Source organism: Anarhichas minor, unplaced genomic scaffold, assembly GCF_050575085.1.
Source record: "Anarhichas minor isolate MPS153535 unplaced genomic scaffold, ASM5057508v1 ptg000022l, whole genome shotgun sequence".
In the NCBI taxonomy this organism is placed as follows: Eukaryota; Metazoa; Chordata; class Actinopteri; order Perciformes; family Anarhichadidae; genus Anarhichas; species Anarhichas minor.
In genome coordinates, this window is record NW_027466468.1 from 2,106,076 (window position 1) to 2,131,639 (window position 25,564).

The 25,564-nt window shown below is 42.6% G+C and overlaps 1 protein-coding gene across 3 annotated transcripts in view; it reads right to left on the minus strand.

The window, feature by feature from the left end:
• Positions 1–25,564, minus strand: part of LOC142955095 (proprotein convertase subtilisin/kexin type 4-like) — a 163,822-nt gene that overhangs the window by 125,969 nt on the left and 12,289 nt on the right. For all 3 annotated transcript variants that reach the window (XM_076096456.1, XM_076096455.1, XM_076096454.1), the window contains 3 exons: positions 18,486–18,578; positions 8,237–8,318; positions 4,545–4,648 (listed from right to left, as the gene is read on the minus strand). In XM_076096456.1, coding sequence (XP_075952571.1) covers positions 4,545–4,648; positions 8,237–8,318; positions 18,486–18,578 — 279 coding nt within the window. The remainder of the gene's footprint in view (positions 1–4,544; positions 4,649–8,236; positions 8,319–18,485; positions 18,579–25,564) is intronic.

Genomic DNA, 25,564 nt, shown 5'->3' on the forward strand with positions numbered 1-25,564 from the left:
ACAGCTTTGCCTTCTGGCTCAGCTGCCTCTTCACTACTACGTTTGGTGCAACGCTCACATCAATGCTGATGCTGCACCAAACCGTCTATCCATCTCACTCTCCATTTTACCCTCACTCGTGAACAATACCCAGAGATACTTTAATTCCTTCGCTTGGGACAGTGACTTACTTCAAATCCGGAGGGCGCAATCCCCCATTTTCCAGCAGAGAACCTTGGCCTCAGATTTGGAGGTACTGACTCTCATCCTGACTGTTTCACACTCGGCTTCTATAAGACACAGTGAGTGCTGAAGGTCAGAGTCTGATGGAATCAACAGAACCACATCATCTGCAAAGAGCAGAGACGCAATTCTGAGGTGGCCGAACCGGACACCCTCCTCCCCCTCGCTGTGCCTTGAAATCCTGTCCAGGGTCATAAGTCTTCTTCAAGTTCACAGAACACATGTAGGCTGGAAGGGCAAACTCCCATGAACCACCAGGGGTAAAGAGCCCGTCCACTGTTAAACGACTGGGACATAATACGGAATGCTCTTCCTGGATCTGTGGTTCGACAGTCGGTGAGAGACTCCTCTCCAGTCTGCCACTCTATAGGCAATGACCCCGACCTCCATGCGACACTTCAGCATCTCAGGGTGAATCTCATCGACCCCTCGCACCTCGGCAACGAGGAGCTTTTTTACTACCTCAGCGACCTCTGCCAGGATATGGATGAGTCTTCCTCCAAGTCTTCAAACTCTGCTGCCTCCATGGAGGACTGTTGGTGGGGTTCAAAAGTTCGTCACAGTGCTCTTTCCACATGACAATATTCCCAGTCCGGGTTCGCCGTTCTCCTCCCCTTTCCCTTTCTAAGTCATCTTAACGGTTTGCCAGAACTTCCTAGAGGCCAGCCGAAAGTATTTATACATGGTCTCCCCAAACTCCTGTTTGGTGCAGAAGCACAAACAGGAGTCAGAGACTTCCTCTCAGCAACTCACAGTCGCATAGAGGCGTCACTCCAGTTCCCCTGGGAAAACTCCAATACAGTGCCGCTTAGTCGAGGATTTGTGTATCCTTACACCCGCCTGGCATCTCTCACGGTGGGCAATTATGAAAAAGGGAGTCCAGCCCTACTCCAGTAGTCTGGTTACAGAACCAGTTCTATGCACGGACATAAGCCCAAATATATCTAGTTAGTCCCGACCAAGCCCTAAGTGTCAAGAGCCAGCCACCAGACGCTGGCCAACAATCTAATTGTATTTTTTAATGAGCGTAGGATAATACTGCGGGCAGCCAAATAACTAATGATTTATAGGTAGAAGATTAATTTATTCTTAGTCAAAGTGAGAATATGGGGGTCACAGGAAGATGTATAAATGTTGAAAAGATTATAATTGAATACATTTCTGAAAGGTAACTAGAGAGTCTTGATGATTCGAGTACTTATTTAATGTGTTCACCAAAGACAGTTTCAATGTAGGGAGGTTGCTCTTTTGATAGGTAGACATCGGCAGGGGTTGCAAGTCCCCTCTTTGCAATTTTCTCTAAAAAAGCATATTAGCATTTATATTATAAAAAAAATAAAAAAAATACTATTTATTGTTTTTTTTAAATGACCAGAAAGGTGGTACACAATTTGTTGGTGTAGAACGATAGTCCACTGTTGGTCATTTAGAAAAGTATGCATGTGTGTGTGACTGTGTGAATGAGAGAGAGAGAAATGTATATTGAGAGAGAGCCTCTGTGTGTCCATGCGTATATTTGTGAATGTGCTTGGGGGGTTGCATCTAGGGAGCAGTGCTGCTTTGTAGTTTGTGAGAATAAAGCAGATGAATGGAGGCAGCTAGCAAGCTAATGTCCACCAGAGGACGAGGACCGACCCTGGACGTGCGCACACAAACATGCACGCACACACGCAAACAAACAAACACAGGGTACTCAGACACACATATGTGCCGAAAAACAAACGTACACCTTTGTGAACTTGGATATAAGCCCACAGTGAGGCATCTTGAACGCTGACTCACTTCACACACATACACTCACTGTCATGAAGTGAAAGCCAACAACATAAGCTTCACAGTTACACACACACACACACACACACACACACACACACACAAAATCGTGAACAGAATTATAATCATTCTCTGAAACACTGGAACACAACCAATCCTATCTCTCTGTACATCTACATATACACACACACACACACACACATGCTTAAACCAACATAAATATATGTAAACAGAGAAAAAGTTCATGCAACACAAAAGAACAAAACACAAACACTTCCTATATGCAGAAGACACACATGCAGACAGAACAACAACAAAACAATCCCTCTGTCCTCTCTGCCTTTATCTTGGCTGCCCCTCAGCTTTAGCAGACACACACACACACACACACACACTCTCTCTCGCTCCTCTTTCTCTCACACACACACGTTCATAATCCACAGGAAGCATGTCCAGGATGGTGTATGGATTTTAGCAGCTTTGAACAAGCATCTTTGGACTCAGCCTAAGCAAGGATACAATGGAGTCCACTTGCCTTGTGTGTGCATGATTGTGTATACTGCTCACCTATGATGTACACACCAGCTTGTAGCAAACATACACACCACGCTAGCTAGCACACACACGTCTGGTCATGGCAGGCTACCAACCTTGAGCAGATTACTGACCATCAATCAATATCCACATCCACCAGAGGCTGACAAAACACAACAGAGCGAGAGCAGGGGAGGAAGGGGGGGGGGGGGGGGGGAGAGAGAGAGACTCAACTTTAGAAATGATTATTTTTCTTGATTATTGAGTTAACGATTATTTTGTTCCATTGTTCAATTAAGTAATCAAGTGATATAGTTAGGGTTGGCTTTATTGTATAACCCCATTTGGTGTCTTTTGAAAATGTCCATGCATCATACTCTGATCCATAAACAATCTTGTCAATAAAGTTTCATAATTGAGAGATTTCAGAATCGAGTACGTGCGACAAAGTTGTGTGTCAGATTTTCATATTTTTTGTTCAACATCCCTCCTCCTCCCTTTCTCCATCTATGTCTCTATACTCTCCGCCCCCATCCCGTCTCTCACCCCACCATCATGCCCAGAGAGCTGAGGTGTCAATCAATCTGTTGCCCGTTGCCGTGGCGAATCTCTGACCCTGCCTCTCCTCCTCCTGGCTGTCAGATTACTTCCTCGCATGTCAGTCAAGAACATCCGCCGTGTTGATTGGCCGAACCCTCATGCCCTGCTATGTAAGTGTGCGTGAGTGTGTGTTGGGATACTTGGCAATATCATACCATAAAATCTATTATTGAAGTTGACAAAGCTTTTGTGTGAACCGAACACATTGGTACAGTTATGCAACACATCTCATACAACATTTCTATAAGATGTCTGATTACATGCTTCAAACACGCATTGAGAAAGACAGGGTCGGCCAACTATTGTAAAGATGGACAGCGGTTGATCTCTTAGCACTCTTATTAGTAGCGCTGGGCATAAAACTTCAATATTTTGCTGGTACCAACCCAAATGTGTTCAGGAGAGAACCCAAAGATGTTAAGTCCCAAAAGCCAGGGTGATTTTCATTGGTCTATTTCCATTGTTGTATATCATGAAAAGGGGTTTAATAGAAAAAACAACAACAATGTATCAGGTAGCGTATTGGCGCAAGTATGGTAAACATAAAAAAAATGCCCAGTCTACATTGATTTGCTGAATTTGAACAGAATTATGTTCAAGCAGTTTTATCTAAACAATCTTTGGGATAATAAGTCTACATGTTTACATCCACAAAATGATAATCATCTGAGAAAGATATCCTTCAGAGAATTGGTATAGACTGCACAGAAGAGACAAAGAATGAAGGAGGGAGTGGTACATCTTCCCAGTCGAACGACTTTGACCTCATTTGTGCATAGAGAATATGGATAATACAAAAAAAGCCTGTAAATGCAGCTGCTGAATATTTTGTGCAACGATTTTACTACAACAAATAAGGTTTTCATACCCAAACTTACTGGTTTTGTACTGCTGTTGTTCTGCACAGACACATTTTGGCCAAACCACGTGAACAAGGTTCTGCTGAAGGGATGAGCTTGTCTTGTTTCAGCACAGTTTGTGTGTCAGTGTTGCTCGGAGCCTCATCAATCCCCGACATCTGTCTCAGTTCAACATGGACAACCCCATTCACCTCTCTCTCTCTCTCTCTCTCTCTCCCCCCCATCCTCTCTCTCTTTCTCTCTCTCTCTCCCCCCTCCTCTCTCTCTCTCTCTCTCTCTCTCTCTCCCCCCCCATCCTCTCTCTCTCTCCCCCCTCCTCTCTCTCTCTCTCTCCCCCCCCCCCCCTCTTTTTCCTTTCCTCCATAATCTGCGTACCTCCCTCTCGCTTCAGTCTCTCTCTCCAGTCACACATGAAAGCCTGCCTGACTTATGCCTGTCAAAGGAACATCCTTCACCATGAGGACAAGAGCTGAGAGGAGAGAGAGAGAGGAGGCTCCCGGATAACACCAATGAACACAAAAACACACACACACACACACACACAATAACACCCACCAGTTCCCACTGCATGGGCCAGAGCGGGTCATTGAAGGTGAGGGACTGGTCACTCTTACTCTCCTCAGGCTGCCTGTCAGATGCAGACTCTCTCCTCTGGGAACCTGCAAGCACACAGACCCATCATGTGTGGATGTGTGTGTGTGTGTGTGTGTGTGTGTGTGTGTGTGTGTGTGTGTGTGTGTGTGTGTGTGTGTGTGTATTATTTTCTTGTTTTGAACTCTGACTTCAGGAAGTCCCTGGTCTCCAACCAATGGTGAAAGGCCTCCCAGATTCCCCTTCTCTCCAGTGAGGTGGAATACTGTCAGAGGATTACCATATCATTAGCATATCATTAACATGTCATTACTGCCGCACAGCTTGGCTCGCTGTCTGTTGATGTGCTATCAGCTCATCAAGGCCTGCACCTTCCTCTCCATACGCTACATGCACATTCATTGCCACTCTCTCTCTCGCTTTCTTCACATTTTCACCCCGGCACAGCACTCCATCTCGCTGCCATTCACCCTCTCTCTCACACACATGATGGATATGAATCAGCTTGTTTCATAATATGTATGAGTTGCGAAATGAATTAATACCGTACTAGTTGGTAATGGGAATCCCACATTTCGGAAATGTCTGCAATACAACATTGCACACAAACATGCATGAATATATTTAAATGATTAGTATTAATTAGGGGTGAAATGGAACATGTATTGATCCATTTCATTCGGTTTACAACTTTCTGCGGTTCATGACTCAGGAATCAAGTAATTGCTTTCACATTAGCCTTCTACACTTTAATTAGGTCTAGGTCTTAGCATGTTTACAACGTAAATTATATGCATGAGTCCCCAGATGTATAACTCATATACAGAGTGATGTCAGTATGGCCGATACAAATCTCTGATATCTTTTAGATCAATTGAACCTCATGCGAGAACACTTTCGTATTCTCATATAAACTTTCTCTTACTTTTTTTCGTACGGTGGGCTAGTACAAGCGTGCCACGTCAGATTCAGCAAAAGCTCCTCGCTCCAGATAAGTGTGTGTAAATGACCGGCGTAAACATGATGAATGGCCCCTGTGAGTAAATGAGCCTGCGTTCAAGAGAATTGTGAATAAACATAATTAACGCCCCAGTAATACCATATAAGGCTACGCGTCCTGCCCTATATGCCCTATATTTAAGTCCTGCTTTCGGAGATCCTTAAAGGAAAGTCTATAATTCTTTAACAGCATCAGCAGCAGAATTCAGGGACCTGCTGTTAATGCTGTGTCACCTGACGGCCGTACTGTCGCTGAAATAAAGAAATGAGTCCATAAGAATAATGTAAGAGAGAGGGGGGGGGGGGGGGGGGGGGGGGGTTAGAGCTGTTTTGCAGATGATATGTTCATACTGATATTGTAGATATTGTTTGATATACAATAGAATCGATAGCCAATTTAAATTAGTTTTGATATTGTTAGGTTTATTAAATGCATTTAGAATTATATTGGCCGATAATTCAATTTGCAGAGTCAAACTGGATAACAAATACTATTATGAAGTTTAATTTATATGGGGATTTTAAACTCAAAATAGCTTGAAAGTAATGAAATAAGCATTCCATTCATGAAAAAACTCAGACTACGATAACAGCAGAGTAATTGCACATGACTTAAGACAGGTTTGGACAACTCGTAAATTGTTTTTGTACTAAGAGAAAATTCAAAATACGGGAAAATTGGTGAATGCTGCAACCAATTTGTTCGTACAAGTGGTTCTTTCATGAGGCCCATTGTCTTGGCGCACTATGGTTTGCAGTAAGGTACAGCAACAAGTGGAGAAGGTGGAGAAGAACAAAACTATGTGCCGACATTGTTTAAAAACAACCTAAGTCTGTCTCTGGACACACAAACAATCAAACGTGCTAAACATATCATCGGAGTGAATATATTGTCTGCTTGCTGCTGTAGGTCTAATGTCGAAGTCTTCACTGGTCCAAAATGTTGTTTTAGTTAACAATCAGCCGCGGTCAAAAAGAGCAGCAATATGAGAATTATATCGAATGTTAAGTCATCGAAACCATTTCCAAAAATGGTAAAGATTGGTATTTAAAATGATCTATATCGGCCACAACAAGCCAATCGATCCTTTCTATATTTGGCTCTCCTGTGTTTTGTCCACCTCGGCCTGCTAATGTTTCAGCAAAGGAAACAGGATGTTACGTTTTAAAGTAAAAGATCAAAATGCCACAAAGGCAGGGATAAGCCTGTTTAGAATGTACACTATTGACAGTAATGTGATCATGACACATTAGTACAATGACTCATTGGCACAGGTATGGCATTACCTGAGCACCAGGGACTTGTCGGTAATACTAAAGTATATACCTGCTCAAATGTGTGAAGTGTGCATCTATAGGTTTCTTTATGGATATTTAAATGGATAGTTGAGAATTTGTATTCAGTTAGTTAGTTAGTTAATCGCACTTTTATCGATTTATTCTGTCAGACTAACTGAACAAACAATTAGAAATAGAAGCAACACGACGACACCACCAAGAGTTGTGGTGTCTTTTTCCAGTACAAGGTATGGGAGCCCATAATAATAATAATAATAATAATAATAATAATAATGAAAAGTAGCTCTTCCTTTGTAAAGTATACAGCAATAACATGATAATAGTATAACTGCTCCTACTAGCTGTTAGCTGGTAAGAACATGAAGATTGCAGATTTTTCAAAGCAGCTAAAACAGCAGAATTTCTCAACAGCTCTTCTGGTTTCACCTCCACTCTGTGTGTGTTTCTAACACTTTTATATTAACAGTTTGTGATGTTACACTTGGCTGTAGAGATCCAGATCCTGTGAAAAGCAAAGTGTATTTACTACAAGTAACAATAATCAGTGAACACATGGGGATTTATTCACTCGATCTTCATTTTTGACACGTGTTCTTTCTCACTTGTCTCACTAATGAAATGGAATGGATAATGTCGTAACCCTGACACATGCAAAGCAATATTTTAATTTGCTGATGTTGATGTCAATTGTACTTTTTGTAGAAATAAAACTGAATAACTAACTCATCTATTTTACAGCTACAACTTTACTGCAAGATTTTAGTCCGACTATAGTTGTCTCTTTCAACACAAAAAACACAATTTGTAGCATATTAAATATATATTAATATATTGTAAATATTTTTGTAAAAGAACACTTGTGTTTACTCTTTTCCTTCACACAATTGTACTCTCTATAGTTAAATCAAAACAAAAAAAGTGTATACACAATTAAATGTTAGTTACATTTTTGAAGTCACTTAAAATCCATTAATATGCAGTTTTACTCGATTGCATTTCATTCATTTCATTTTTTGTCCTATTTATTCTACATGTCCTTTAGTAAGATATGATTGTACTTCTATTTACAGTTTTTAACACTTTGCTTTATGATGAAATGTAAATTTGTTTTTGATTAATGAATTATTTTTGAAATTGTTGTGAAATTGTTTCATTATGTTGCCAGGCCACTGTCAATCAAATTATGTGAAAGCACACCCACGCAGTCCAGGTGTAGCACATTTCTGAACCTTAACATTGTCATTCATGAATAATTAATGTTAGAGAGAAATACTTTGGATTTGAAACCAATTTCTCATGGGCTTTAATCAACTGGAGGTCAGCAAACACATTACTTAAAGCTGGTAAAGAAAACTTACTGTGAGTGGTTTTGAGGTCCAGTCCTGTCAAAGGAACCCGCTTGTCTCTATAATGAGCGTGCTGCCTCTGCACCTGCTGCACCTGGAAATCACGGCACAGAAATGCATTACTTAGAGAGAAATATGAAATAAGGCTGACTTTGGTCAGTCACTATAATATTAAGACATTTAACTTTCAGTTTGTTGCATCCACCTCCCTTGGGTACGTTTAGTGTCCACACCTGGGCTTACGCTCAGGTACTACAGCTCTAACAATCTTCAGCCATCTGTGAAGTCTTATTTCGGCTTCAAGTGGATTCATGAGGATAAAAGCAAAACAGTGAGAAGCGCAGAGCAAATGACACATATCTGTTCTATTCGGTTTCATTCTACTCTAGAAGAGAGGGAGGATCCATAGCACAGGGAGAGTTGGCTATCTTCATGGAGGAGAGTGAAAGGTTTCCTCTTCATTAGTTCAAAGAGTACTCACTCGCTCTGTCCTTTGCGGTCCCATTGTCCTGGGTTAAAAGCAACGAAAACACCCCCACCTCACCTACACCTCTGTCCTCTACAACGCACAGACGCACACACACACACACACACACACACACACACACTATTCCTTTCATAGGCCGCTGCTTGCAGCTTTGATCTGATAAGAGGCTGGTCCTTGTGAAGGTGGGCGCACTAAATCAAACAGCGGATCACGGACACACGCACACAAAACGCACACATATCAGTGTCAGCCCACTATTGTCCTCTTACACTTAAATCAGAGTGGAAGAGGTTGAAAATAAATACTACTGAGAGGCGGCTGCAGTCTTTTATGTCCTAAAAGCCTGCTTGCTTTATTCCCCCTTCATGTTCTTCAATTAGACTCAATTAACAAGAGCTGGACTAAACTATCCAAGGAAGACGAGAGTAGGGGAGGGGGGGGGAGGGGCTGTTAGAGCTGAGAGCGCTACATGTGGGATATTAAACACAGAAAGTGGATGTGATGTGTACAGTTCTGCAAATGTAATCATTTGTGTTTACATTAGGTATATTGATTCAAGATGAAATTATACTAAAAAAATAATAATAATGAGCTCAGCGTAATATTTGGATGACATAGTGTATACATTTTAGGTGATGCTTAATTAACAAGAGGAGCGAGATCTTTTTTTTCGATTGGTAAAAGAAATTGGAAGCTTGACATCAAAATGTGTGCAGATTCAAATAGGAACAAGTTCCTGTTTCAGTGTCACGTGCACAATAATGCCTCTAGCACGCTGGATAGTACAGGTGAGTTGCTTTAGCAAAGCTATTCTTCAAATGTCACAACAGAAATAGAAGGTTAGGATAGGGTTAGCAGTGTTGGACTCAGCTGAACATACTATGGACTGACAAATCACAGTTTAAACCTATTCAAACTAACCACACAGTAGACTGCAGAGGGCTAAAAGATAAATGTCTACCCAAAATATCAAGAGCCTACATGCAATGATCGAGGGTGACTTGCGCTTTTCTGGACTGGAAAAGAAAATCAAAATTGAAGGGAATTTGGGGGAATAAACGACCAAAACGATTTAAAATGTAAATAATAAATGTGGTGTCTGAATTAAACTGTTTTTATCTCTGTTAAAAAAGTCATTATTTAAGGAAAGAATGAACTTTTGAACAGTGTTCCTTCACAGTATAGAACTTTTTATATACACCGTAGCACCACAGAGAAAAAACTGAACCGCGTACAGCTAAAACGTATAATCAACTTAATATCTGCACATAGAATACATTCAGTAAATGTCATAATGCTGAAACAGTTTACATCACGGGCAGAAGTGACATCATCCAACCAGTACAGCTCAGTGAGACCTCATCATTGGCATACAATGTCCAGTTCAAATGCACATATGCTTTAAAAGTTTAATTTGCCTGTTTACATATGTAAACATTTGTAAAAAAACTCATAGTTATAATATTAATTCATATTATCCAAGTGTGATATATGTTTACATGTTTTCATCAGACGTGTTTTTTTTATAAATTCCACACACACACCATGCATTGGTGGGCTTGGGTCACAGTTGCTGTCCATGCAGGTATCCAAACTGGATGGAAATTCAATATATTAAATGGTGCGTGTTCTAAAAATGATTCAATTATGTCATTAACTGTTTCACCCAGACGCTAGTGCATTCCAGACTTGTAGTCTGCAGTGCTTTGTTTATCATTTTGTCTGCAAAAATGCATCATTGTAGCTATTAAGCCTACCCTAATATAATTTATTTGTTCTCCCACAATGTATACTGCCCAGAAACTGTTCGGAAAACACTCCTTCTTTCTATAAAAAACATGAATTGCACAATGCAACATATTAAACTGCATTTGTTTGTAATTTATATACAATAAAACTAAGACACGCAGATTATAAGGATGTGACTGCATATGTGTGTGTGTGTGCGCTCGCGCTCGGGCCACAACTACCTTGTAAAAAAACCATCCAGCCCCTCCTCTGGAGGAGCAGCCAGGACACGGTGATCAATACACATGATAGGGAGCTAATCGCTCTCTGTCAAACCAGGCCCTGCCAGCTACTAATGGCACACACTCACTGTAGAATGTCTGTGTGTACGTGTGTTTAGGTGTGTATGTGTGTGTGTGTGTGTGTGTGTGTGTGTGTGTGTGTGTGTGTGTGTGTGTGTGTGTGTGTGTGTGTGTGGGCGTGGGCCTTAATGGCAGATTGAGAGTCTTTAGGGAGTGTTGCTCAAGGTTAGACTCAGGGGACGAGGGGCAATTGACCACACTGTCTGTGACACTGACCCCTCCACTGTCAGCGCATTCATCATCTAGCTGTGACATATAGGCAGCACACATGCACACACACACAGATACAGATACACACAGAGATAAAGTACAGATAAAACCACAAACACAATGACATCACCAAACAGAAAAGCACATTCTACAAACAGAACTTCTTTCAATGGCTGCCCACAACATACAGAGTAAACCGCTGCAACTTCAGCATCAAATGCAAAAGAAGCTGACATGTCTCCTTTCAAAATAAAAGCTTGACTGAAAGAACAAGGTTTGCAATCAGTGAAATATAGACAAAGGTAGGACTATAAAAAAATAAATAAACTTGATTTGGAAAAAAATGTTTTCCAGCAGCGAGGAAGAAAAGAGCCGTGGAACATGATTGAACGGCTGAGGTAGAACTGACAGAGGCACAATGTGAATGTGTGGAGGTGGAGGAGAAGAAAGACAGTAAGATGGAGGGAGTAAAAGTGTGTGTGTGTGTGTGTTCACAGATATAGCTCTATAGAACCAAATTGATTGATTGAGGAAGGTGGAGAGGAAACACAGAGAAAGGTGTGGGTCTAGAGAGAGAGAGAGAGAGAGAGAGAGAGAGAGAGAGAGAGAGAGAGAGAGAGAGAGAGTGTGTGTGTGTGTGTGTGTGTGTGTGTGTGTGTGTGTGTGTGTGTGTGCGCGCACATAATACTCCCATGTCTCTATATGAATGAGTGGATGCGGTGGATGGCAGGCAGCTGCAGCCGTGTGATACGAGCAGAGCTGCACAGATATCAGCGCTGACATTTTGGGCTTCGCTACCCACCCACGGCCCCCTGGGAAAGTGATGGCGATGGCAGCGGCCACTTGCGCCCCCGCCCCGCACTCCAACCCAGCCCACCTCCTCCCTCCGCCTGTCAATCACAACGCTAGGCCTCCTGAGGTTTGGTCGGCCCCAGCCTGCCCCTTGCTGGACCCATGATGCCACGCAGCAGTAAACGCATCACATGACCAACCAGCACCCAGACCCTGATGCACCGCTGATCCCTATCCGGACCTCAAACCCCGCCCCCCAACATTCCCCACCCCACCCATCTACTCTCTGCCTCTTCATACATCGCTCATCTATAGCTGCCAGGCTGATATCCCCGACCACAGAGAGAAGAGAGGAGAGAGAGAGAGAGAGAGAGAGAGAGAGAGAGAGAGAGAGAGAGAGAGAGAGAAAAGACAGAGGAGGTGGGGTTGTGTGTGTGCAACCGACTACAAGATGAACAGTGAAAAGAAATGTGTGGGCTCCACAGTAGCGAGCAATAGCATACATGGAGAGAGAGGACAAAGATTAGAGGGAGATACACTTTGGCCCCTCCTCTAGCCTTCTCTTAGGGAACCTCTAGGCCTTGTCTCCCTCCTCCGCCTCCTCCGCCTCCTCCGCCTCCCCCTCCCTCCTTCTCCCCTCCCCCCACCAACCCGCCCGCCCGCCCGCCCGCCCCTGGGCCCTCTGGTGTGTTGCTCACTCCATTGTGTCAGCCTTCAGAAGTGCTCAGTTTGAGTGGCAGGCCGTCACAGATCAGTTCCCTGCTAAAGCGGCCCGGCAGGCCGGGGTGACGGGCCAGGAAGGGATCTAAGTGGGGTTTATCAGCGCTTCTTAACGCCTCTCCGGCTCCCTGACACAAAAGAGAGGGGGTATTAAACATCTAAAGCAAACCAAAAAGCGTGAAAGCTCCTTATAGGGCCGCGGGATTGCGGATGTGACTGGAGTCTTTAAAAAAAAAAATGGCAAAAGAAAAAGAAAAAAAACAAAAAAAAGAGAGAATGAAAAATGAGAGGAAAATCACACAAATGCTTCAGCAGTGAGAATTCATTGAGGGAAATGTATTTTCTATCCTGTGTGGACAGAAGGGTGAGTGGAGGAGAGAGAGAGACCATCTGTAAAACTAGCTTAATAATGCTTTGTAGCTCACCACCTGTTTTCTTTGTGAGGCTGAATGTATATGACAATCTAGTATATTGCATTTAAAATTGAACATTACAAGTAGGTACATTGAAGAAAGTACCCAAGTATAACCAAAATCTAGGCAAGTCAATGACAATACGAAGACAATATACCTTCAGTGAGTCATTTTAGTCTCAGAGGGGTTGAATCTCCTTCTCTGTAACAAACGTTCAAACACACACAAAGCGCTTTCAGGACCGATCATCAAACAGTGAACAAAAGAACAGGTGTTCAAAAACCAAGTTAAATAAACAAGGGTGATCAATAATAAAGGGAACTGCACAGAATTAACTCAAGAGTTAAACAAGGCTTCCAAACCTAGCAAAGCAGTAGTAACACATTAAATATAGTGAGGCTGGTTCGTTAGCTAATTGGACAATGCAACAACTCTGCTTAAGATCATTAACAAAAAAAACGTACTTGAAGCAAAGTAATATGATAGATCTCTCCGTTTAGTAGATCAGGACATGTTGGGGAAAGTAAGGAGGGTCAGAAGTGACGTCATGAATGGGGGACAGGTCTGACCTGTAGTTAGCCACTGATGTGAGACACAAGAAGAGACATAGACCCTTTTCGATTGCCATAGGACAAAGCAAAAGATCTACGAATAACAACAGCTGATATTTGGCTGCTTCAGCTTCAGGCTGCTGGTGTTGTGCGTGCTGGTTTACCGTCATGGCTCACTGGGACACTTGAATAGAACTGAGCCCTCTTTAATGTTATTAGTAACACCTGTGTTTTCCCTACTATGACAAGTCAAAATGTCTTTAAAAAAACAGTGTTTCTGTGTAACAATCTGGACCTTTGCAGTTAGATTTTAGTCAAGAACACCTGTCCTGTTAGGGGGACATAGCGTGGGTGATACAGACCCCAGTCTGACGGCTACATGCAAGTCAACCCTACTCTCCTGAGGTCAGAGAAACAGAACAGACTTTCGAAACTTGCAACCTGGTTTATCCTGACGGGCTCAGTACATGCATGCAAGTTTTTTAATAATACGTGAGTGACTAAGGCTGCGTCTCTTGTTCACTCAGTCAATATTCCCTATGTGATAGACACTCAAAAGCTTCCTTTATGCTGGGCAGTAAAGTGGGATCTTATGAACCATCCACATATTGCTATATAACGGACAAGTGTTGTGTCGCTTGATGGTAATTTCTTTATAAAGTGCAATGCATTGTGGGAAAAGAAAGCTGTGAATATGACATGAGTGCTACTTGTTTTGTACAGGTGGAGTAGCGTTGATTTGTTGACCCGACCTTGACGTCTTCTTCAGCGGGAAACAACGGCGTCTCCTTACATAACTTTGTTCCATTGTCTCTGACTCCTCTCACCGCTAAGAGCCTCGTCGCTGCTAGAGTAACAATAACGCAGCTTAGACTAGCTCGACAGACGCTAAGAGAACACAAAACAAACAAAAAACGGGACAGTGGTTGTCTGCATGTGTGTATTGAGTCTGTAGCGCACCAGCAGGGACCAGTGAGTGTATGTCAGGAGCTGGCAGGGGGTTCGTATCCGAGACATTTTGTAAAAGGTCAGTGTAGAGTTCAGTCCGAGACGTGTCTGTGTGTTTGAGAACGAAACCGCACGAGGTACGATAGTTAGGACAGTTAGGAAGAGGGTCAATGTGGGGGAGGTGGAGCCAGAAGTAAACAAGGTACGGGAGGAGAGACAGAGAGACTTGGGTGTTATTATCTCCTGCCATACTGCAGCCATGTGTGTGTATGCGTTACCTGTCTGGCGGTCGCCCCTGTGGATCTATTCCTGTATGCATGTCTTATGATCATGCTTGAGTGCATGTCGGGCTTTGTGTCTGTTTAAGTCAAAATGTATGTGAGCTGTTTGTAAATGTGCATTTGGCACCTTGTGGCTTTATCCGTGTGTCGCCTCTGAGCCCTCGCGTGTTTGTGTGGAGAGCAAATTGTGTCATTAGCAGGGCAATTAATACAATAGCTGATTGTTGCTTTGCTGGCGGAGGGCTGAATCGACCGGGATTACATGGTGGCAAAACCTCCTCCTCTGAGAAACCACCATGGACCTCCACTTGTGTGTGTGTGTGTCTGTGTCGGTGTGTAGGACTCATGTTGTTGGGACATAAATCTGTTTACACATTGTGGGAACTCGCCTTTCTTTTGGGGGACAAAATGCAAGTCCCCATAACGTAAATCATTACATTTTAGGGTGAAGACTTGGTTTAAGGGTAGTTTAATGCTAGGTTTAGGTTAGGATTAGGCATGTAGCAAAATGTAAGACGATGTAATGTCCTTTGAAGTGCTGTAAACACAACTGTGTCTGTTCCTGCTGTAAACAATGTTGTTATAGTCCAGCTCTCCACATATGAGCCCCAGAGCCTCATTCCTATGGACCGCTCTGACTCAGCCAGCGTTTGATATGAGCTACAGCAGCTGTTGCAGCTGTTGCAGATTGCACTGATTCATGAAGGGTGCTCCTTGTTCCTCTGTTATGGAACACAGTCATATTTATGAGTTCAACTGAAATGTTTTACTTTTACTCGGTTGTCATGGAACTGGAGATAGTGGAAGTTTCAAGATGTGTAGGAGTAAACTTCATCTGCAATGCAGACGAAAGCTCGCGAACAGGCGAGTAAGTGGACCTTGAGTGGAAATTGTTTTTTTCAAAGCATGATGGACAATCTCACAAAACAGATGCCCTTGTCTTTTGGATACATTTTTCATAAGCAAGCAGATGTCATTACAAAGCCATACACACTACAGTCAGTTTGGACAGAGTAAGTACTGTACAGTACTTGCATTTATTAAGTCTGTAAAGTATGTGTGTGTTTCATGCTGTCTCTGGGTTAAACATTCTGTGAAGCCTATAGTCTACGGTGAGGACAAGATGGAGGTGTCTTTTGAACAATCATTTTTGTCCACCTAGTTTTGTATTCTGGGCATAATAATAAAAAGTTATTCTTTATCAAAACACATGTTGTATTATATCGTTATATCTTAAAATCTCTTCATGTGTTAACCACAGGTCTTATTTCATGCATCTAACCAAACTCGCCCTCAAGGTTTAAGGACTCATTCAGAACTGCTTGTCTGTAGGACAGCTGTCTGAATGAAATGGCAAGTGACGGTTATGACTCTGTGGTAAAGTGCTGTCCACAGAGTCCGTAGTAATAGCTGCCTTTTCAGCACTTTGCAGATCAGCCCTCAATTTCACCGCCCTTTCCTTATTCTTTTCATCTTCTCCATTCTCGTAGTTGTTGTCCACCTCGTTGCTAGCTTGTACTTCATTCACAGAAGCTCTCGGAAGCCGTCTCCTTCCACAAAGCTTAACCGGAGAATAATCTCCAATCCCCATTTTCATGAAGAGCTTTTTTAACTTTTTCTGCCCTGTTGGCATCACAACGGGGCACGCTAACGCTGCTGGCAAATGAGATGATGAGAGATGGCCTGAGATCTAAGTAGTCATGCCCATCTCTAATTACTGTATTATTGTAATACAAGTAGATGAGAGGTTCAGTACATGGTTGCTGTTCACTGTACTGTATTTTAAAGTTACAATCAAAATCATTTTAACAGCAAATCTGCTTCAAGAAATATAGAAGAACTTCCAGTCAGGAAAGAAAATGTTTGACTTTGTCTTCCTTCCTCCTGCGGTTGTAAAATAAAAACGGCTTCAGAGGATGCAACCTGGACGTCTCTCCGGATGGTCCAAAGACATGAATTCAACATTATTTTGCCAGTTGGGAAAGTTTAAACAAACAGCACTTATTTTAAATTCAAAACTTCACAGAGACGTATGACAACAAACAACATTCAGTTTAATTCCACTACATCTAACACATGGAAACACCATCTTCTTATGCTTTTGCTACACAAGTAAGTCAAACCTCCATTTGGAACAAATGAATTCCTTTAAAGAGTAGCACACTTAACGCCTCGTGCGTGGTACCTGGATTGGTATGTAACCATGTTGCTCTAACTAGTTCTGTTTTCACCTCAGTAGGCAGTTTAAACTAACATCAACTCCGTCGCAACGTTACGGCTCACTAAACTTTGCACGCTGCAGTAATTAGCGAGCTCTGTGATGTTACCCACCTGCCGTGCGACACAAAGTACAGTGATGCAGAGTGGAAAGCAGCACGCAGCTCAGTATAGACAGAGGCCTGGTCAGAGGTGGGTGGATTATAGCTGAGGCTTTGGCAGCGGGCCAGCTACTGTAGCCAACACACAGTAATTATGTTTGGCAACACATAACCCAGCATAAATATATCTTCCATATACCCATCATAATATTGACTGTTTTTGAGTTAAAAAATTACCAAATAAAAATGTTTCTTATTGGTTTCAAGCCAAAAACGATAGGTTCACATAAGAGAACATAGCCAACACACTGACTTCAATGCATGGTCTCTAAGGATGCAACCGCGCCTTGTTAGGAGACGCAATGTCTAAGTATGCAATTGTTCATTATCCCGAAACATTATTTGTGCAATCCATTCAATTTAAGACTCATTACGAAATGTGGGACATTTTGGGCTTGCAAATTCATTTTCACCTAAAGTTCCAATGGTAGAAAAGTAATTAAAGTTACAGTTTAATGAAATCATGAACCATACATGGAGTCACTGGAGATTGTGCATAAATTACTTCAATTAATCACACGCACACTGATTCAGATGATAACTCTGAATCAGAAAGTTGGGAATATTCACTCTTCTTTTATTCGCTGTCCATTTCTTCCTCTTGCTGGCGTGTTCGGGTGCATGCAGGCGTGTCTGTCGATGTGCTGCTGCTTTGTGCGTTTTTTGTCTGTGTGTGTGTGTGTGTGTGACTGAAGGAGCAGCGTGCTGAGGAAAGGGCCAGAGGTCCAGTGCACCCCGGAGAACAGACGGGGCCAAAGCTGCATCCCTGACCCTTCTTCCCATCCCTCCTCCCTCACCCTGTGCTGTCACGGGATGTCTCCGTGGGTGACGGTTTCCCTGGCAACAAAAGCCCGTGAGCAGGCTGCATTGTGCGCTCCGAGGGTGATGCAGAACAGGGGGGGGTATATAAAGTGATATTGGATGGAACAGGCACACAAGCTACACGATCAAGGTAAACAACTTTTAGCCATTACTCACCACATGGCTCTGGGGGGTTTTTTTGTGTGTTTTTTTTTTCATCCTTTGCGCTAATCAACACTATACCCTGATTAAAACAGCAACGCCAGCCAAATGAACCTCCATTTGCATATACATGCTGTGTAAAATCAGAACTGATGCCAGAGTGTGAATTCACCTTGACGTGGCCGTGTTAAATGTATCAAACAGTCACGTCTAAGTAGCTGAACGCTCTGATTTGCTGTAGTTACAAATCCATTTCCCGCTGTGTTACACAGACAGTGAGAGTCAGGCCAAGAAAAAAAAAAAAAAAAAACAACCTCAGAGCGGCTTCTTTTGGGAAACCTGCAGCTTGGATGCCGTCTCTAGATCCTAAAGTGCGCCGGGGATTTTATTTAGCGGTGTGTATTGAATGGAACAGTTGAAATACTTGCCCCCACTGCTGTAGAAAGTCTGCTCTCAAAGGTGGCTCTGTCAGGGCGCCCCCTGCTGTCTCTGAGGGTGTACACGTCCTCCAGGCTGCCAACCTGTCGGCATAGAAACACGTGTTGTGGTCAGGACGTAAAACCATTGAATGGTTTACAGAACACAAGATTTGCTTGGTTGAGCACCTTTCATTCAAGAATTTGGGAAAATATTGTGCCCTCATAAACTCAGATGCATGGAAAATCATAAAAGGGTTTTCATCATTACAGAGAGACCAATACACATTCAGTGCGAGGGTCGAAACCCATAACGCATTCAGCCTTAATCACCCACATGACCCTTCGCACAACATGATATCAGCGTATCCCCTCCGGCCATCTGTCTTGTGTGGGTTTTCCTGCAAGAGGTGGGCCGAAATCAAATAGCACACAGTTTATCTAACCTTATCCTGGGCTTTTCATTTCCAAGCCTTATAAACCGAAATCGTATTGACCGCCTGGGAGAGTTAGAACTAACTAAGTGAAATCTACTCGGCGGCAATTGTGTGCTAGGCGCACGTTGTGTGTGTGTGCGTGTTAGTGTGTGTGTGTGTGTGTGTGTGTCTTGCTGATTCTATCTCCCTTCACATTCATTCTCTCTATTCTCTGTCCCTGAGGTGCATCAGGGCTGAGACTGCAGAGTAAATTGTCCCAAATTGAGTTCCTTCTAGCCGGCAGATACAGGCCACATCCCGACCGTTTAGATCGAGAGAGGGAGAGAGAGAGCAGGAGAGAGAGAAAACAATCACAGCACACATCACCCGCTTGAAAATTTTCTCTCTAATTTCTCTCTTTGCCTTTCTTTTCCACTGGCCCTCCCCGTCTCTCCCTCTCTTCCCCCCCCCCCCCCCTCTGTTGATTTCCCTGCTGCCTCTCTTTCTTCTCTTGGTGCATTATTCTTCTGCTTTTCCCTCTTTATTTCCCTCTCTGTGTGTCTTCCCTCGTCTTTGTCTGCTGAGATAGGTTCACATCAGTCTTTCCTTGCTCAGCTTGGCTTTTTCCTTCCTTTGATGATTCTCTGCCCTCCTGCTTGTTCTTATTCCTCCATCTTATTCTATCCTTTCTCCCTCGATCCATTCTCCGCATCACTCCCACCAACAGAACTGCTCTTCCTTGCCAGTGTCCTTTTCTCACCCGCGTTTCCATCCCTCGTTTGCTCTCTCATCCCTCCCTCCGTGGCGGGCTGTACCCAGTGACATGGTACCCATCAGCGCGGACCTCCTGGGTGGGGGAGTCTCGCTCTGACAATAATCGCACAGTAAGTTTATAACGCTGGCAGCCCAGCTGAGCTGAGCTGAACTGAGCACACACTGACTCCCCTGACGCCGGTACACTCCATTTAACTCAGCAGGGGAGCTGCAGGCTGGATGGGGCAGGGATGAAGCCCGTGACAGGGACGGGGGACGCCATTGGGTTTTTGGGATGGGTGGGGGGTGATGGAGGGCTGGTGATGGAGCAGTGACTGGAGACGGATATGGAAATGGGATGAGGAAGGGTGGCTGGAGCTGAAACTGTTGCTGCAGAGGATGAAGAGGGGGTAGACTTTAGGTTTTGGACTTTTGGATTTGGGCGGGAAGTGTTGTTATTGTTTTTTAAAGAAGCTAATGCCAACATCTGCATGGAATGATAACTCCTCTCTACTACAAAATTGCTAGCTTTTAGGGTGTTGTTTTGTTTTTATTTTTACTGGCAGCAGGATCACAGAAACTACTCATCAACTGGAGTCCTAAGGGTTCAAGCCTTTGCTGAAGCTACCAGCCCCATGGGTGCTGTAACTACTAACCTCCTTGACCTTTGATCTAACTGGAAAAAACAAGAGAAAAAAGCATTGGGAATAAACACATTTGAACATAATAGCATTATGTCTCTTTAGAAGCAGTGTCTGTGTTACTCTGTGGCGCTCTCCTTGGTCCTGATCCTGTGAGCGGATAGTTACTATGCTGGGTGGTGTCTGTCTGTCTGTCTGTCTGTCTGTCTGTCTGTCTGTCTGTCTGTCTGTCTGTCTGTCTGTGGGAAGGTTGGCACCAGTAGGAAGCTCTTGCCATATCCTTGACTTCACTTGTAGCTTAGTGTGTCATTTTTAGCACCATAGCTTGACAGATATCTTCTTAGAGCCACATTAAAGTTCTGAACCCCACGAGTCCGGCTCAGGTATGACTATTTTCTAATTTATTAGGAAATATCTACCTTTTATTTCTTTTGTCCGTCTCATATGTTACAAGTAGCCTGACGAGCTAATGACAGGTAATGGATGAATTACAGCAAAAACATAACTTGGGCAGGGAGGCACTGATAGTACTTTTTTCAAAGAAGTACTTACATTTTGAGTACTTGCCAACACCGAGTACCAATATGAGTACTTACTAATACCATTACAGTTCTAACAATAACTTTGTTGTTGACATTTTTAAATGCAACATTGTGTTATCTAGATACAAACAGAGCATATAGTTATACTAACGTATCGGTGAATCCCTAAATGTTCCCTAATGTTCGTGTCATGCCAGTCCTTTTCTTAAAGACACAGGTAAATGCCAGCTTCAGCCATCAGCCTTAGACTCATGTACAGTTCTAGTTAAATCAGCTTGCTGGCTGTAGAGTTTTTGTTTAGCCAACATAATAGCTATTTAAGTGATGGTAAATGGACTGCAATTATATAGCGCTTTCATCTTAAGCTCTTTACAATACTCATTCACATTCAACCATGCAACCATGCAAGGCACAGGACGTGGACAGAATGACACGCCCACCCTGCGATTCGTGGATGACCCGCTCCGCTCCACCTGCTGTGCCACGGAAGCATCTCGTCTCCTGCCTTTGACTGCAGTTTAGTCTCCAGATCTCACACTCAACAGTTTCTAGAGGAACTATTTCCTCTGTAGAAAGTTGTTCCAGCTTTTTTTTTTTTTTTTTTTTTTTTTGGAATCGCTGTTCAGTCCTTCTCTCGCAATTTCCCATTCACTCCCACTGCACTGAGGTGTAAGTCGAGAGGCAAATATCTCAAAACAAATAAAACCCAAACTATTTGGCTAGACAGCTCAGTGAGACAATCTGTTGTTTGTAATTTGTGTGAACCAACCCTTTACAACTGTGAAAACAGTCAGAGGCCCATAGAAACAGAGAAGCACTTCCTGCTAAATGTGTCACTCTGACAGCTTGACATTATTGACACTGGATGTGCATAACGCACACACACACATGTACACACCATCAAACTACAGCTGTACATGAAAATTAGTGAGCAATTTCCATCCCAAAACACACACACACACACACACACACACACACACACACACACACACACACACACACACACACACACACACACACACATCCTTGTGCCCTGCCAGAGCAGGTTCACAGCAAAACAATATGAGGCCAATCAGGGGACCGTTGGTATGGCTCTCCCTCTGCTAATGAAGGCACTTTGAAAAGGTAATCTAATTCACCAGCAGCAATTAAGGCTGGGAGCGCCTTGTCACTATCAATTATCCGCTCCTTCACTCATGTTCTCCGGTGTGGACGCCGGGCCTGCCTGACACACAGCACTGTCGGACAAATCAACCCCGTCAGCCAGCCAGTCACTGAGAACACTAATCATGAGAGTTTTCAAACACACACACACACACACACACACACACACACACACACACACACTATGCTTGAGTCATTGCACGATGAACTAAGTAAGCTTGACGTGAATTGGGACGTCCGAGCCGTCTGCAGTCAGAGGTAGATCTATTACATAGCGGATCCATAAACAGTGTAGATAATGGATCTTAGAGACTGCTACTGTAGGGGGCATGACTGATGTCAACATCCATCAAATATTGGTTATTTATGGAAACACCTTGCTACAGTGAAGCGTTCCGTTTCTGTCCGAGAATATTAAGGCCCTAAAAATGAAACTTTGCACAGACTCATGACCACTAAGTTGTGCTTTATGTGAACATTTACCTTTATCGTGCTGCCATTGAGCCAACTGTAAGACCTGTGTGTCACCTCCATTTGGTTCCCAAGTCATGAAAACAATGGCAGCAGATTATGTCATATAAGACATGTCGAATGTGGCAACCGGTTATGGGAAATCAGGTGATATTATATATGTGTGTGTCATTTGTTAAAGATTGAATAAAAACTGATGAAAATTCAACATAATTTGTATATATATATACTATATACACACACACACACACACACACACACAGATTGATGAGTAATGGAATTACATGAAAAAATTAAAATTAAAAACCTTGTGGGGCTTTCCAAAGCCAAGACTAATCCGTTTGTGTTCGTCCTATTGCGGAACTTTGTTCCAAAGTGTATTTAAATCGGATAAATAGCGTCTCAGACTAAACTCCCACATGTTACTTGTTTGTTATTGGTTGAAATGCAACGATCCAAGTTCTGAGGAACATAAACTACTTGAAAGTCCTTCTGAGTTTTTTTCTAAAGCAAGATGTGGATATTGAATCTGTGACACTGATATGGTGCACATGGAGACACAGCACCTTGGCCTATCGCCCTTTTCTCGGACTGAGGACAACACCTCAATTCAACTAGACCTTCAGACTCCAGACAGAGATATAAGCTGACAGACAGGACCATTGAAAATGCTCTTCTCAGGGTCCTGATTGCTTAACTGAATCTCTCCAACGAATGACCTTAGTCCAAGGCGCTGGTGAAGAGGGGATTAGCATAACGGCACTGCTGCTTTAAGGAGAGTGCTGCACAGCTTTCAGAGGATGATACGTGGGCTTGACTATGTTGCTGCAGCAAATCAGAAATCCTGGGTACTGACAGATGTTAACGATACATGAATATCAACTTACTGCCATCTGAAATGTAAATTCAATCGGAGATTGTCATGTTTAAGTGTCATTTCAAGTATTAATACACCATTATTAACAACTCGTGTATGTTCAGGCAATCATTTGGCTATCGTCTTGATTGAGAAATCTTGTGGAAAATAGTTTTGTGTATATTAAGAAAAAAGTATGTTTCAAGAATGGAGAAAACTTTGGGGATTAAATAAAAGACTAGATCATCAAATCAAACGCACTCTCACAAGAGCAGTGGTAACTTAAAGCTTAATGAACAAAAGAAAACATTAGCAGAAAGAACAGGTCTCCCAGGATGCAACATATGGACCCCACTGTCACCACAAGAGGAAATCCAAACTGTAATTTAGAGTATTTTGTTTGCCCTATGCAGATTGAAAGCTTAAGCTTTTTATGATTCCCGTGTGACTGAAAGAAGACTAACATGGTTTGCTTCCCAGTGGGAGGAATTTTATATTGAATCTGTTCACATCAAGCCTGTTTGCAGAGGTTTATTTGAGTTCATGTGCGAGATGAACTGTGAAAGTAGCTGTATAAAACAGCGATTCTCACCCGACATCACCTCCCGTCCTCGGTTTAAAAGATTGCAAAGGCGACGAGCTAACCACCAACGTGCATGCCTTTTCAGCTCAAATGTGATCGGAAACAACCATGTCGGTCGTCTGTATTTGTAATGCGAAAAAGGTAATGCAGATAAACAATACGCTGATTGCATTAACATAATGTACCAGTCACATTTATGTGCAATTAGAGTCTCCAAATAATCTAACCTGCATGTTTTAGGATTGTAGGTGGAAAGCCAGAGACATAGGGAGAACAGGCACACAGCAGCCAGTGTATTAAAACACAGGACATTCTTGCTGTAAGGCCACACTGCTAGCCATTAACTGAACTATAAACTGTATTCACAGGATGATAACCATGTTGACCTGCTCTCACTTCAGATAAGGTACTAAGATGTATGCACAAAAAGTCTGCGTGGACTTTCTGAAGTTCCTTTAAACAGCTGAAAGGTAGTCTCATGCAATATGCTGCACAGTACATTATGATAAGGAAACAAAAACAATAGCTTGGATCAGCTGCAGATCTGGATATTACTGCTGAGAGGAACCACTGATAAAAAAGAGCTCCCATAAGGACTAAATATTGGACTTAAGAATGTTGGACCCCTGACAAAAATCACTTGCAATTATGCGAGTTGGAAGTCAGAGCGCAGACAAAGAAGAATAGATTTATCAATTAAAGAGCAGAATTTTAATTATCCCATAGTGGCTTTTTTATTTTGTTTTAGCATCTACGTTAATGTGCAGCCTCAGGAACAAGAAGAGCAACAGTAAAAGAAAATAACTGGGGCACACGGTACGTTTGAGTTGTAGTCAAGACCACCAAAACAGAGATAATGAAAGAATCCAACAGTCCTGAGTCTTGATTTTGGGAAAAATAAATCTGTCACGAAACTGGATTGAATAGTCATTGAGGCAAGTGTCTGATGTTCATTTAACTGTAAAAGCTCATCACAGGAGTCTATTGATGCAAACGGTTGCCAAATGATTTTATCGTGCAATTCCCCCATTATGTCAGGAAGCATTTTTGTTATGTGTAGTCACTGCGTCAGTCATTTCTCCAAAATAAGTTTAGTTATTCCACATTTTTCTTCACCAGTTTGTTATTGATTCCTAAGGATAAGAAATGGCTTTGGTCCCTCTTCGAGTGTCGAATCAGATTATCATACTGCACAGCGTATGATTGAAAGACCCAAGCATCACATTTCAAAACAACTCACTTAAAGGAAGAAGCAGATTTAAGGCACCGTGAGTCACACCTGTTCAATAAGAGCGGCAGGTATTGTGATCCAAGTGTTTTATCTTTTGTTCCTTAATGTCTGTTTTTTTTAACATTTTGTATATTTGTTATGTTTGTGTCCTTTTATTTTCTGTTAAGTTCTTCTTTTTGTTTGCTAAAAGACATTAAAATCGTGACTTGATATGAAGTGTTGTGATGATTTATGAGAATTGTTTGAAACTCCTTTTACCTTTTTAAATCATCTTTGCTGAAGGCCAATCTGCCAACATCGGCATTAAAAGTCTGATTCATTGAGACACAACAATTAATGTTTTACTTCATATGATACCAGAATAAATGCTAAATGCCGATCAGTTAGCAGAGCCGAAAACTGATTACATTGCTAACTACTTCTGAACTTCTTAC